General features: G+C 37.5%; 1 protein-coding gene across 1 annotated transcript in view; it reads left to right on the top strand.

Annotated features, from left to right (window-relative positions):
* The window catches only part of LOC144434216 (integrin alpha-9-like), a 37,262-nt gene that overhangs the window by 4,161 nt on the left and 16,399 nt on the right, over window positions 1–16,702 (top strand). Inside the window, exons 2-9 of the mRNA XM_078122670.1 lie at window positions 8,255–8,379; window positions 9,051–9,157; window positions 10,115–10,238; window positions 12,344–12,475; window positions 12,758–12,859; window positions 13,907–14,049; window positions 15,597–15,734; window positions 16,369–16,477. Of these exons, the coding sequence (XP_077978796.1) occupies window positions 8,255–8,379; window positions 9,051–9,157; window positions 10,115–10,238; window positions 12,344–12,475; window positions 12,758–12,859; window positions 13,907–14,049; window positions 15,597–15,734; window positions 16,369–16,477 (980 nt within the window). The remainder of the gene's footprint in view (window positions 1–8,254; window positions 8,380–9,050; window positions 9,158–10,114; window positions 10,239–12,343; window positions 12,476–12,757; window positions 12,860–13,906; window positions 14,050–15,596; window positions 15,735–16,368; window positions 16,478–16,702) is intronic.

Raw genomic sequence — 16,702 nt, 5'->3', positions numbered from 1 at the left:
CTTCAATCCTAACCTCAAAGAACTCACAACAGAATTACTCAATTATCGTACAACACAACCTCTCAATGTCTCCGCAAAAGCACGAATCCTCAAACTGGTCAAGAAAATAAGGAAACACGTACGAACAGTTTGAACAACGAAATAAACCCCGTCAAATCACCAACAACTTCACTATGATAGTAAGTTACACTATTTACATATCACTAATCATGGCTTCCCTTTCCTGTGTGACTTTAAATACCCGTGGATGTCGCGACTCCATGAAAAGATACAAAATCTTTGAACACTTGAAACAGTTCAACCAGGCAGACTTCTACCTTTTACAGGAAACCCACACCACAGTTAATGAAGAATCACTCTGGCCACTAGTGTGGAGAGGAAAATGCGTCTTCTCTCACAAGTCCAGCAACAGCGGAGGAGTTGCAATTCTCTTTCAACCCAACACAAAAATAGAAATAATACACTCGTCAGAACCCATCCCAGGACATCTACTCCACATCCATGCTAAAGTTAACAACACACCTATACATATCATCAACGTTTACGCCCACAACAATGCAAAGGAACGCTTACACTGTTTTGCCAAACTCGATACAACAATTTCCAATTTAAACGAAGATCCAATAATATTAGGAGGTGACTTTAACTGCACTTTGAACCCAGAACTCGATAGACAAGAATGCTCTGAATCAGACCGCCATACCGTTCGTTCCCTTAGCAACATCATAAACAAATACAAACTAATTGACACCTGGCGCGATTTCCATGACAATGATCGAAACTATACTTGGCACAGAAACAGAACAAAAGCACGTCTAGACAGAATCTATATGAGCGAATGGATGAAAACTCGGACGAAATCAATAAATATCCACAACTCTTCACTTGCCTTCTCCGACCACTCGCTCGTAAAACTGACTCTATCACAAAAGCAAACAAGTAAACGCAGTCCGTTATGGTGTCTCAACACGGAAATCTTAACTAATGAAAATTATCGCGAAATACTCACACATTTTTGGCTACATTGGAGAAAACAAAAAGACAATTACACAGACCTTTGCACTTGGTGGGATCTTGGAAAATTAAAGATAAAACTTCTCACTCAACAATACTGTGCATCTAAACGCAGTGATCGCAAACTACGAATAACAGAGTTAGAACAAGACATTCAACACCTTGAAAAAACAATGAATAGCAATGAAGAACTCATAAATGAATACAATGAAAAGAAAAGACTGCTAATTGAACTCATAAACATTGAAACTCGGGGCGCAGCTGTACGTTCCCGCCACACCTTCCTTAACAACAGTCAGGCATCGAATAAGAATTTCCTCTTCGCGCTCGAAAAAGAAAAAGGCAAAATGAGATCAATTCTACATCTCAAACGAACAGATAATACAATCACCGAAGATCCTAAAGAAATTCGTGACATCATTTACAACTTTTATCAAAAACTGTACACGCCAGAACCAGTTGATAACACATCTCAGGAAATCATTCTAAATAATTTACCACAACTTAACGACGACAATAGAAAATACCTGGACAACGAAATCACATACGAAGAATTTACATATGCAGTCACCCAATTATCAACAGATCGCTCCCCAGGAATAGATGGACTACCTAATGATTTCTACAAAACATTCTGGCCACTCATAGGCAAAGATCTACACAGCGTCTTCATCAAATCCATGGAAACAGGCCAACTTCCACTATCATGCAAAAAGGCGGTCATAAGTTTGCACCCAAAACCGGGAGATAACTCGAACGTTAAAAACTGGAGACCAATAAGTTTGCTTTGCAGCGATTACAAGATTCTAGCAAAAACCCTCTCCATTCGACTCCGTACTGTACTATCAACAATTATCCACGAAGATCAAACATGCTCCATTCCACAACGAACAATTTTTGACAATATTCATCTACTCCGTGACAGTATATCCCTAGCAAATGAAACTAATTCTTCACTAGGAATCGTTGCCCTTGATCAAGAAAAGGCATTCGACAGAGTTCATCACGGTTACCTGCAACAGACCCTGGAATCATTTGGCTTTGGCACACGTTTCATAAATTTCATCAAGACATTGTACACCGATATACAGTCCCTCATACGCATAAACGACACATTAACTGCCCCTTTGAACATTAAACGCGGAGTAAGACAAGGGTGCTCCCTCTCAGGACAGTTATACATCATCTCCCTCGAACCACTCCTCCACAAAATAAGAAATACTAGCCGCATTACAGGACAAAAAATACCCACAATTCCAAGACACACATCATACCTCTCAGCATATGCCGACGATGTCGAAATATTTCAAACCAAAGATGAAGACTTCGTTAAACTGAAAACATGTCTGTCTGTCTATGAACAAGCATCAAACGCTAAAGTAAACTACGAAAAATCGGAAGGATTATGGGCAGGGAGCTGGCGACATCGAACTGACAACCCCCTTGGCTTAAAATGGAACACAAACGGACTTAAACTTCTTGGCGTACATCAGGGCAACGACGAAAAATACACCCAAAAGAACTGGACCGAATTAACATGCACCATTGAAAATAAAATTAAAAAGTGGACATCGTATGCACCAGGTATGTCGTATCGTGACAGGGTTCTAATTATTAACCAGATTTTCGCATCAAAACTTATTCACAGACTGACATGTACTACTCCAAGTAAAGCAACCATTTCTTACCTCCAAACATTATTTCTTCGCTTTGTATGGCAAGGTCGACATTGGATCCCGCTAGAAACTTTATGTCTTCCCTGCGATAAAGGTGGCCAAGGACTTGTAAACCTAGCAACCCGCCTTACCGCACTACGACTTAGTCATATCCAGAGGTATCTATACCAAGACAACCTTCATCCATGTTTCTCGTTTATGGGGTATTTCCTCGGCAAAGTGGACAATCTAAAGTACACAAAACAGCTGTTTCTTACGACTGGAAACAACTATCAAACAACCCACTTACCCGTTTTCTACGGCGAGCTGCTACACTGCTGGAACACAACAAGCAAGATAAGAAAAGGGGAACCCGAAAATATGACGCATATTCTGCAAGAACCACTCTTCTACAACCAACTGTTACCACATCCAACTCGTTCAACGCCTTACTCACTGACCCACTTCGTAGACGCCGGTATCACAACAATAGGAGACCTCATTGACATTCATCACCGTCGCTGGTTCACCTCAAATGACCTTAAGGACAGGGTGAACATCCGATCTGAACGCGTCCTCGACCTCACAATCAAAACCGCCCAGCAATCAATACCTCCGAAATTGAAAGACATTATTCGAAACAACCTAGTAAACTACACACCCAGCGACAACAACGCAAATATGCACTATACTTTTGAACTTCATCACTCAGTCGATCTTAATCTGGCCTTTTATAAACTCGAAAAGGGAGCAATATACAAATACCTCATCATGGTACTACATGTCAACAAATCACCGACCAGACTGGACACTGTTTGGAGAGACATTCTTAGTTTACCAGATTCAACAAAACCAAACTTTAAGGCTTGTTACTACCCACCAACAATACAAAAAGAAGGAGACCTGCAATGGCGAATTATCCACGGAGCCTACACAACAGGCACTTTTCTCCATAATGCTGGATTTCGACCCAACTCAAACTGTCCACTTTGTGAAACCAGTGATTCTCTCTTCCACGCCTTTCTGGAATGTCAACGCATCCAACATTTGCTCAGTTATGTAACCAAAATTGCGTCAAACCTTACAACGAACACCGGGACCACTCCGATGAGCGCGGCATGTTTTATCATCAATCCACCAGCCAAGAAAAACAACACTTTCGCCAACAAAAGAACCCTACATCTATTCACCTTTATCACATCGGTAGCAAAACTATCGATTCATCTCGCCAGAAGAAACCGAACCAGTAACACACCACCGATCGACCCGCTCGCAATATTTAAAACAAGAATCCGGACAAGGCTTTTCATCGAATTCGAACACTATAAACTGAGACAAGAACTTGATGTATTTATTTCAACGTGGGGCATTAATAACACTATTTGTCGCGTATCAAACGGAAAACTACACATAGAAATCTAATCCCTTCATGCATTTGAAAGCATAGTATCGCTGAACACTGATGTACATAACTTTGTTCTCGCCAAACACGCAAGTCTCATTTAATGTTTTCCATGTCTAACCGTACCGATGTATTTAGATTTTAAATTTATACTTTCATTCGTACTCTGCTGATTTCCTTTGTAAATATTTTATTTAGCACTTCAATGTATCAGGGCAAAGACGAATAAAGTTCAATTGAAAACTACTACTACTACTACTAGTACTAATACTACTGCTACTACTACTGCTACTACTACTACTACTACTACTACTACTACTACTACTACTACTACTACTACTGCTACTACTACTACTACTACTACTACTACTACTACTACTACTGCTACTACTACTACTACTACTACTACTACTACTACTGCTACTACTACTACTACTACTACTACTACTACTACTACTACTACTACTACTACTACTACTACTGCTACTACTACTGCTACTACTACTACTACTACTACTACTACTACTACTACTACTACTACTACTACTACTACTACTAGTACTAATACTACTGCTACTACTACTGCTACTACTACTACTACTACTACTACTACTACTACTACTACTACTACTACTACTACTACTGCTACTACTACTGCTACTACTACTACTACTACTACTACTACTACTACTACTACTACTACTACTAGTACTAATACTACTGCTACTACTACTACTACTACTACTACTACTACTAGTACTAATACTACTGCTACTACTACTACTACTACTACTACTACTACTACTACTACTACTACTAATACTACTACTACTACTACTACTACTACTAGTACTAATACTACTGCTACTACTACTACTACTACTACTACTACTACTACTACTACTACTACTACTACTAGTACTAATACTACTACTACTACTACTACTACTACTACTACTAGTACTAATACTACTACTACTACTACTACTACTACTACTACTACTAGTACTAATACTACTACTACTACTACTACTACTACTAGTACTAATACTACTACTACTACTACTACTGCTACTACTACTACTACTACTACTACTACTACTACTACTACTACCTACACAAATTTGAAATAGATTTGCTGTTTGAAACAATTTCCAACTTTGGCCAATTTAGTTAGGAGGGGGTGGGGGAGTCTGAGGCCTAACTAAAAGAATTTATATTCATCTTACGTTCATGAACTATTCATCTCGACCCCTTTACCGCATGTCATCGTCCTGGACTACAGCCTCTTCTTCCGCGGCACTTTCCAGGACACACGCACCAAGGGATAGTTTATTTTCATTGCGTCACACAAGAAATCTAGAGTCTGGTGTGTGATATTGCCACGTATCGACTGATTATTTTGTATTGTCATTATACCTAAATACATAATTTCAAACTCTGAACATGAAAAGTTATAATTTAAAATCATATTAGTTGTGTCTCAGAACCTCTATAGAAAATATAATAGTGGTCTGAAGGTTTGTCTATGAATCAAAGATGTCTGTAAATGCGTTTGAGTGCCCATACTCATAATTGAGTATTTATTTTGGATTTTTATCATGGCTCAATAAGAAACAGCATAAAGTAGCATAAATTAACTTGTGTATGAGTAACTATAGTATACAGACTAACGTCGTGGATATACAGGATAACCTGGTTGGAAGTTTACTACAATATATATATGAACGCGAAGCGACGTTTTTTGGAAACTGTTTTGTTAGATCATAGATGTAATTATGAGATTTACTAGTAATATCATACACCCTGAAGAAAATCAAAATCACTTGCGGGTAAATGCGTTTGTGTAGCTGTAGACATAACATGGTACAACAAATCTAGTCAAATTGATTTTGAGTCCGCACCCCAAAAATCAGTGGCCCAAACGAGATCACAATTTCAACCTGTTGGTTATGGATAAAATCAATCTTTAATTAACATATGAAATGTCTATTATTGGTTTAACAAGTTTCAGTGAATATATTGCTGGTTGTCTGATAAAAATAATTCTACTACAGTTGAAGTTAGTGAAGATTAAATGATAAACGACCATTCTACATATTCTATTTATTCATTGGCAAAACTTTAGTTATCCGTGAAACTCGAATCTCTACTACAGTGGCGAAATCTAAAAGTACTAATAACTTTGTGACTTTGCTCAAAATTCATCTTGCGTTGTCAGTTTCTGACAAAACATAAGACTATATATATATACATAACTCATTTTGAATCCATCGTTTCCTGTGTACCAGTGACACGTTAGTCTCAAATTTCGATTTGATATCACGGATTTCCTTTTAATGCCGTACCCATCAAAACGACAACAGAAGTCAACATTCGCCTTTCTTTTCAGTTCCTCTTTTGTTAGTCACCATTGTTAAGTTTTGTTCTGTCTTGAAGTCAGCAGTACGTTTCTTCTTCGTCTCCTTCTGTAAGATTCCATAAACTATTTGTACATACACTTCTACAGAGTCGTAGTCTAATGCTATCCTAAAAAAGGTCTCTCTCTTATGGGGTTAGAGATGATTCGATACTACGTTGGCACCCAGACTAACAGAATCGCTTTAGTATATGCTTGCTATCCTTATCACTTTGTAATTGTCAGTCAGCCCAGCAGTCTGGTGTCACCTTGGCCTAGACTGAAATGGCATGTTCGCATTCCATGTTGCTTTGTAACTGTCTCGGTCTATATAACGATCTATACCCCTCGGATTCACCCAGGCCCTTAAGGCTTGGAGGACGTGCTACTTCGTTGCTGTGTACTAACTGACCCAGTTAGCACGGCAATTATCTTGGCGTCACCTAACCCTCTCCTTTTACGCTTGTGACTACGTGTTATTAGTGCTAGTACCACGTTGCTTAAGTTTGTAGCCGCCCCAGTCTGTCTATCGGTCGGTCTATCCTGGATTCAACCAGACCCGACAACACACATCGCCTGAACGGGATCTGGGTGAAAAATGGGTGAACTGTTTAATCCTACTGTCTATATGAAATCAACTTGTAGAGAAGCATTTAAGATAACCCTGGTATGAGGTCAACTTGTATAAACTGTCAAGATAACCCTGGTATAAGTCGACCCATGCACAATGTCAAGGTGACCCTGGTATGAGATGAAGTTGTGGAAACAGTGAAAATGACCCTGGTATGAGGTCGACAGTGTCCATATGTCAAGGTGACACGTTGGTATGAGGTCAACTTCAATGGACATTGTCAAGGTGACCCTGGTGTGAAATGAAGTTGTGGAAATAGTGACAATGACCCTTGTATGAGGTCAACCTATGGACACTGTCAAGGACGGTGACCTTTGTATGAGGTCAATTGTGGAAACCTCCAAGATGACCCAGGTTTGAGGTCAAGGTATGGAAACCTTCTAGATGACCCAGGTATGAGGTCAACGTATGGAAACCTTCTAGATGACCCAGGTTTGAGGTCAAGGTATGGAAACCTTCTAGATGACCCAGGTATGAGGTCAACGTATGGAAACCTTCTAGATGACCCAGGTTTGAGGTCAAGGTATGGAAACCTTCTAGATGACCCAGGTTTGAGGTCAACGTATGGAAACCTTCTAGATGACCCAGGTTTGAGGTCAACGTATGGAAACCTTCTAGATGACCCAGGTATGAGGTCAAGGTATGGAAACCTTCTAGATGACCCAGGTTTGAGGTCAACGTATGGACACTGTCAAGATGACCCGGGTGTGAGTAAGCTTATAAGCAGACCAATACAGAGAAGAAAATGCTAGTTACATATTAGACAAAAAATTATAACACAATTATTATTATACATGTATAAGAGTCACTTAAACGACCACAAACATCAAGAACTAGATATCAACAAATAGATTTGTACATAAATGCATATATGCCTCCTGCCCCCTGTGGTAAAAGAGCATATCACGTATTCCGGTATGTCATGTATATACCTAGATGTAACTTCTTTTAGTGTTAATTTTTATAGCAAAGGACTGTCAATGTCATTTTTGGCTATACTCCCCCATGGTGGTGTGACTTGGCCTTCGTCTTATATCTACATTTCTTTGAACGAGGAATTTGATTAATGTTAAAAGCTCAGCGTTCACTGAAAGGTGTATTTAAACTTACCGAGTACTACATCCAACTCTAAATCTTGTTGTCTTCTCTTATAGGATATTGGTAGGGGCACCTCGGGACAATTCATCATTCCAGCCGACGATAGAGAGGCCCGGTGCTCTGTATAAATGTAATGTTCAACTTCCAGATGAATGTGAACAGGTACTCCTAGATAATGAAGGTAAAGCATTTGGAAACTCTAATTCTTACGTCATCAACATGGCGTCTGGGTAATACATATAATGAAACCTTTCCAAGTGTTGGGTATGATTGGTTAGAAGACAGTGAAAAGAATGATAACATGTATATGTGCTTGTATTGCTATTGATTATAAGTATCAACATTACAGTCGTGCATGCTGTCCAATCATTGGGCTCCTTACAATATACATGTAGTCGTGTATTCGGACCAATCAGTGGAGCCCTTACAGTATAGTCGTGTATTCGGTCCAATCAGTAGGATTCTTACGATATAGTCTTGTGTGTTGTCCAATCACTTGGTTCCTAATTACAATATAATGTTGTAGTGTATGCTGACCAATCAGTGTGGAATCCTTATAATAGAGTTGTGCATGCTGTCCAACGAGTGGGATCCTTAATACAATGGTTTCATATCGCTCCCATATGGTCATGTCTGTATCTCTCCCTGTTTATCCTGTATACTGGAAATGCAATTGGAGCCTTAAAGTTTGAAGATGGTCGTTAATAAAAATGTGATTTTCCAATGAAATGAGAGAACAAAAAACAAAGGCTGAAGTACTTTACCTCAATGAATGTTACAACATTTTAAGTGTACACGATAACACTGAGTTATATAAATGTATGTTGAAATAATAAATGATTTCATTTCCAGGCAATGAACGAGAAGATTCTACTCGTCCATACTACGAAGACAGTAAAGATAACCAATGGTTGGGGGTATCCATGACAACTGAAAACAGTAATGCCCCAAACATAGCAGTGAGTAATTTACAATGTACAGTTATTTATGCATTACGTACAGAATGACGAATGTATATGTGATGTCTGACAATGCCAAACATGACTGTTACTGTGATCTGATCATTTGTATTCATATTTACAAATATTTGATAAAATTATGGAATTGGATGCTAATATTGAACGAAGTGTAAACGAGATTTTATATTTGATAATACGAACAACGTCCTAACAATACTTGGTATCTGATAATACAAACAATGTCTGAAAACACATTTGGCATTTGATAATACGAACAACATTCAAACCATGCTTGGTATTCGATAAATACGAACAACATTCAAACCATGCTTGGTATTCGATAATACGAACAACGTCCAAATAATACTTGGTATTTGATAACACGAACAATATCGAAACCATACTTGGCAATTGATAATACAAACAACGTCCAAACCTGTCTTGGTATGTGGCAATACAAACATCAAAACCAAACAGTGCGGTACTTGATAATACAGGCAAAGGTTTCACATCGAAATATTCATGCATTTCGTTATCAAATTTCAAAAATATTAAACAGAGCCTGTAAAATCGATATTCATTATGAAGGTAAAATCATGACAGTTCGCCTTCAATGTCATGTTGATAATATCTTTTAACATTGCTAACATCAAACGTCCTTATTTTGGAGAGCCTGAAGAAATCAAAGTGAAATCGTTTTACCATTAACAGCTACATGGGGTAGACGATTTTTTTCTATTTTCACAAATTGTCTTTATTTATACGATTATTACTACTATTATCCTCATACGATATACGGTTTGAAAGTAGTGTCTTGTGATTAATTTCGCCTCTAAACTTTCTTAGTGGTTTTATTATGGTGATTTACAGTTTGCGTTGTAGAGTATTTGTCACTGACAAGTCAGAAACTATGACGTCACTTCTGACTGTGATAATTTGCTATTCATCTGTTCTCAGGTCTGTGGCCATCGCTGGGCTAACAACATATATAGGAATAACATATTTCCAAAAGGCGTTTGTTACATCATCAACAGTGGTCTACAGTTTTCCAGTGTACGGAAAGTGAGGCCGTGTTTAGGAGGTGAGACAAGAACGTTAACACTTGGACATGACACGTGACATAACTAGCGTGTAACAGTGTACATTACATTGAAAACAATGCATATCGGAAAAAACAAACTTTAAATTTAAATTTTTCTTTTTTTAAGTTGGTCAAGAAAACCCAAACCTATTCTCCGTTAAAATCAAATGAAGGGTAAACTATTTTGTGAAATAGAGGTCAAAGTGATATCAACATTTTTAGAATCCAATATGGCCGTAGAATCCAATATGGCCACCAGATACTATATTATGCTAACTCTCTGGGAAATGAAAGATTGGATTTTTTTGAAAACAAGATGGTCAACCCCCAAAAAATTTCTTTGATTATTTCAAAAGGACAAGAAACAAGCTTTCATATTGCAAAGAAATTTGATTTGCAGGCAACTTTCCCCCGAGGCGTATTCTACCTTTAAAAATATGACTAATGTATGACAGTGTTGCAGGATACTCATTAATGTATTTGTCTTTGAATTGAATATTGATTAATAGAGTGATGTGATTAGGGCTACTCGACGGTTGCTTGGTAACGAAAACTTAAGGAACCCGACAGTATAGCTACAAGGATATAATACATTTAGTAAATTAGAATCGATTGTATCACTCACTCAATAACTGGAATCGGGGTAATCGAAAAGTTGTCTGGACAAAAACAAATGTGATATTCTTGAAAACATTTCTACCAAAATAAATATTGATGACATAGATAAAAATGTATTAGTGATATCTATAATAGTAGTATTTCATTCATTCATTCATTTGCTAATTATATGCAAATTTCACTTTCCGGGTATATATGTCACTTGCAAAACCCCTCGCAATTTGGATCAAAGCCCGAAGTATTCATTTGATTATGTGACTCATTTCATTGTTATTGGCATCATTATTTCTATCATGAACTGCAACAAAAGCAGTAAATATCAACTAACACAAAAAGATTCTTGAACCAGTGCTTACATGATTCAGTTTTCCTTAAATCTCTGGGTTCCCGAAAATAACAGCATTCCATCTCATTGTTGTTGAGTTAATTGAAAATTAAAAATGCCATAGATGACATACGTTACCCGATTTCATGATAAAAGTATAGTTACGTAAGCTCTCTCAACGGTGAGGGCGTTGTGACGATTTTAGATTGTTCTTAGGGAGCCTTCTGTAATTTATAGGAGGTGGGAAAGGGGGGGGGGAGTTAAATTTTACAAATCGGTTCTTAGGGGAGGGTCAGATTTTAGAAAATGGATTTAGAAGAGGGTCACATTTTACATTTACTTGTTATATTATTTAACTTTTTGCATTATCTTGTGATTTTGGCATTTGATCTGCCATGTCCCACTGTTGTCACATCTCACCACTGCCACCGATGAGCCTTAATAATACCAGAACATACCAGTCAAATCGCTGCTGATAACCATCCATTAAATCAACCGTTAGTTGTGGTCTGAGGGGAGAAGTGGGTCTCCTGGGAATGTGATGAATTCATTGAGGAACAGTGCAGTGTGGTAGATAATGGTGATACTGTGATTGAGTAGAGATGTTGACCTCGGTCCCAACAATGTTGGTAGCGTGTTCATCTTTAATCTTAGATTCTTAGTGTTCTGACCTTCAGCTATGCGCCAATTAGATGCAACCACGGGCATTACAACGGGCAGTAATTAATGTAGTGCCTTCATCACGTCACATAAATTCACTCTGGTGGTAATAGTGGGGAACAATCAATGCCTTTGAAATGATCAATGTAGTGGCAGAGGCGGGATCAAGTCCTTATTCTGGAACCGTGTGTTCCTATTTACAGCTTGCGTTGAAAAAATTGTTTTAACGGGGGTGGGGGTGGGGTGGGGGTCATGTTTTAGAGATTGGAAATTGAGGGAGGGACACGTTTTTAAAAAAGGAATCGGGGAGGGATCGCATTTTACGTGTACGCAACAACAGACCGGGCTAGCTTGATCCCCTCTGTAATTATTGAAGGCTTCCTTATCTCATCTCCCGTTTGAGCATATCTGAGACAATCATAAGAAAGACAATTTTTTTCCTGACCTCGTCATGGTTTACAAGCCTTTTAAATGGTTAATGATGTTGATATGTTTGATGCAGAGAAACAGATCCAGGCAGCTCCAGATGGTCGTGGTATAGCATGGCATGGTTGGTGTCAGGCTGGATTCAGTGCTCATTTTACACAAACTAATTCACTGTTACTTGGAGCCGTCGGATCAATTGCATGGAGGGGTATGTAATAAGAAAACATTCCATGAATAAAATTTGCATTATTATTATAATATCATGATTGCTTTTCTACTTCGTTTAGTTTTATTGACCGTTGTCTCTATTACAAGTTTGGTGATTTAAAAAGAAATTTCTGATTTCAAATGTATTAGACTGTAAGATACATCGTGTTGATCGCCCTCACCGGCCTCCTCTCACCGACTGACGTGGGAGGAGGTTGATCGATGTCTGAGGGTACCCCGTCACGGCGTCACCTTACAGACTAAAATCATATGTTGTTTACAGGTACAGTAATATCAATGGATAATGCACAGAGCACACCACGATTACCAACCCTGAATTGGTACTCAGAAAACGTTGATGGCATGGATGAAACTACATATATTGGTAAGAACATGATTTGATTGGCTGTTATTAAAGTACAACATGCATGTATGTTTCAGATGTATTCATTTCATATTTGGAACGTCTACTCATAAACAGTTGTCAACTACAATCAAATCTGATGATGAAATTGTAGACTTTGCAGACACAGGTAATCGAACACAAAGCTTATAGCAAGCAGGTTTAATATCATTTTCACTCTCATCAACGATAGAAGAATCGTACTGATAGTGACGCAACTAGTAAATACATAAATTGCATAAATGGGAACGCCACTCCAGGAAATTAAGACATTTCCGTAAAGTTTGGTTTCTGGAGAAGCACTTCTCGATTTTAAATCACATATCTTCCGCGCAATTGCCAAGAAACACTAAATTTAAATTGCCTTTACATTCATTGTCCTGACAGTGATCCAGCGTTGCATCATGGGAGGTAGGCGACATACATGATATATGTATTAGCTGAACAATACATAGCCGTGAATATTCATTATTGTAGGAGTGGCTTTGTCAGAGGCTAACTCATTATTCATCTAGATAGAGGTAATAGGCACTTACAATCATTTTTAAAATAACACCACTGATGCACTTTATATCTAGACTATGAAATTTGAGGAATATGGAATTTCTAAAGGAATAATCAGCGTTTTAATTTTAAAAAAATATTTTGTATTTTACCTCAGATCACAGAAAGATCATTTGACTTAGAACCGGTAGCACCGAGTATTCTCTTTGTAGGCTTCATCTGCATTATAAGGCAAATGAATTCTAACAGTAGTAAATTCCACTGGATGTCGACCACTGCTAGAATTATATTGATATGGAGGAACGTTCACCGGGTGTTTCTCACTTTGGCAATTGCGCGAAATGTGCGTGATTTAAAATCATATATAGTGACTCTCCAGCACCCAAAGTTTATGAAAATGCCTTTATTTTCTAGAGTTGTGTTCTCCTTTAGGCATGTTAAGATGTGTGAAATCATGATAATTGTTAATGTACAACATACACGTGTACGAAATAATCGTTGTTCGACTTCGTACTCTTCAACTAGGCTATGCCATGAGTTCAGGTCACTTCTTTTCGGATGCTACCGTAGAGGGCGTAACGGGCGCACCAAGGGCCTATCAAGTTGGCCGAGCATTTGTATTTGATAGTCAAGACTTCGTAGTTCTCATGGAACTACGCGGAGAACAGGTAATTACTATGCGATGATAACCTTACAATATCAACATCCAAATTCCACTGTATATTATTTCTTTGATCAAATTTTAAAAAGTTGTGGTGTTCTGTTTTAATTTGACATTTGGTAATGAAGTAATTTGCTCCAGACAGCAAAGACAAATCATTTTCTATTTCCCATTTTCTCTATTTGTATTTCTGTATTTGGATATTAGAACATGTGAATGAAATTAAGATTCTGATTCTGATTCTGATTCTGATTCTGATTTTGATTCTGATTCTGATTCTGATTTTGATTCTGATTCTGATTTTGATTCTGATTTTGATTCTGGTTCTGGTTCTGGTTCTGGTTCTGATTCTGGTTCTGATTTTGATTCTGATTCTGATTCTGATTTTGATTCTGGTTCTGATTCTGATTTTGATTTTGATTCTGGTTCTGGTTCTGATTCTAATTCTGATTTTGATTCTGGTTCTGGTTCTGGTTCTGGTTCTGATTCTGGTTCTGATTTTGATTCTGATTCTGATTCTGATTTTGATTCTGGTTCTGATTCTGATTTTGATTTTGATTCTGGTTCTGGTTCTGATTCTAATTCTGATTTTGATTCTGATTCTGATTCTGGTTCTGGTTCTGGTTCTGATTCTGATTTTGATTCTGATTCTGGTTCTGATTTTGATTCTGATTCTGGTTCTGATTTTGATTTTGATTTTGATTCTAATTCTGATTCTGATTCTGATTCTGATTCTGGTTCTGGTTCTGGTTCTGATTTTGATTCTGATTCTGGTTCTGATTCTGATTTTGATTTTGATTCTGGTTCTGATTTTGATTCTGGTTCTGATTCTAATTCTGATTTTGATTCTGATTCTGATTCTGGTTCTGGTTCTGATTCTGATTCTGATTCTGACTGGCAGAACTCATACGTATCAATTCCATGAAAATCCCAATTATAGAATTAACCTAGAGAAGTGGTTATAATGACTAACTTTGTACTTACAATTAGAAGCTTTAAAGGGGGAATTCCACTCCATGAAATACAAGATTTTTCACAAACTTTGGGGTCTGTAGAGTCATTCCATAATTTTACATCACATACATGTCGTGTGATTGCCACAAGAAACCAAATTGAGACTTGTTTCACATTGATCGTCCTACCAGAGGCCCAGCGCTGTCACTGTATATGTATTAGATGAAAAATGAATATTCATGACTATTTGTCAGGAGGTCACGTAATAAACACTTAGGAGTGTGTTGTTCATCTAATACATATACATGACTGCTGATTCCCATGATGCAACACTGGATCAATGCTGAGACAGTAACAAAACAATTTATATGAACCAAGATTCAATTGGGTGCAATCGCGCGAAATGCATGTGATGTGACATAAAAGGAAATGACTCCCCAGACACCAAGGTTTACGATTCAAAATGCTTCATTTCCGTGAGTGGTGTCCCCCTTTAATACTACCCAGACGATATTTATGAAAACTCGGTATTATATTCCATGGATGCCAAACTTACGATCGGCTTTTTTCAATGCAATGTCTTGCTTTGATCATATTCAGATGGGTGCATATTTTGGTAGTTCGGTATGTGCAGTTGACCTCAACAATGATGGACTATCAGATTTATTAGTCGGTGCACCACTTTATGCTGAACTTGTAGATGAAGGTAGAGTCTATGTATACATAAATCGCGGACAGGTGAGTTCTATTTTGTTAAATATCTAAGTATGTGCTGCTATTTACTGGGAAATTTAGTTAATCGTTAAATATTTAGTGCTTGTATGTATGTATGTATGTATGTATGTATGTATGTATGTATGTATGTATGTATGTATGTATGTATGTATGTATGTATGTATGTATGTATGTATGTATGTATGTATGTATGTATGTATGTATGTATGTATGTATGTATGTATGTATGTGTGTATGTGTATGTATGTATGTATGTATGTATGTATGTATGTATGTATGTATGTATGTATGTATGTATGTATGTATGTGTGTATGTGTATGTATGTATGTATGTATGTATGTATGTATGTATGTATGTATGTATGTATGTATGTATGTATGTATGTATGTATGTATGTATGTATGTACACTTCTGAATTATCAAAATACACACACAATATGAACAAATATAAGAACAAAAAGCGAAGTATATAGTCTGTAAAATGTAGAGCACATATATGGTTTTTGACCAATACAATTGGTCTATACCATGTTTATTTGCATGTTGAATGCCAGAATCACAACTACAGGATATGTCAAAACTAAAATGGATTATACCCAAAACTAAAATGGATGTTCAACTTTGTCATATTATCAGGGTGTCTTGAAACAAAATGACGACCTATTAAAAGGTTCCAATACACCTAATTCAAGATTTGGTACCGTTATCGCTAGTATTGGGGATATCAACATGGATGGCTATAAAGGTGAGTCATGGTTGATAAGCAAAATGTATGTTTTTATATATACCAGGGGTTGACTTCGAAACAACATTAATCAGCATACTTTTCCCTAGCCAAGAAATCAACAATCCTTTCACGTGGGACCCTAAAAAAACATAAAATACAGGGTGGGGGAGGGGGGGGGAGTTAGGGGTGAATAGATACAGCTAACATGATGTTGGTTGGGTGTTTCATTCATGGGACATTACG

Source organism: Glandiceps talaboti, chromosome 4 (assembly GCF_964340395.1).
Source record: "Glandiceps talaboti chromosome 4, keGlaTala1.1, whole genome shotgun sequence".
NCBI classification, from domain to species: domain Eukaryota; kingdom Metazoa; phylum Hemichordata; class Enteropneusta; family Spengelidae; genus Glandiceps; species Glandiceps talaboti.
This window is presented reverse-complemented; position numbering and strand designations above follow the sequence as displayed.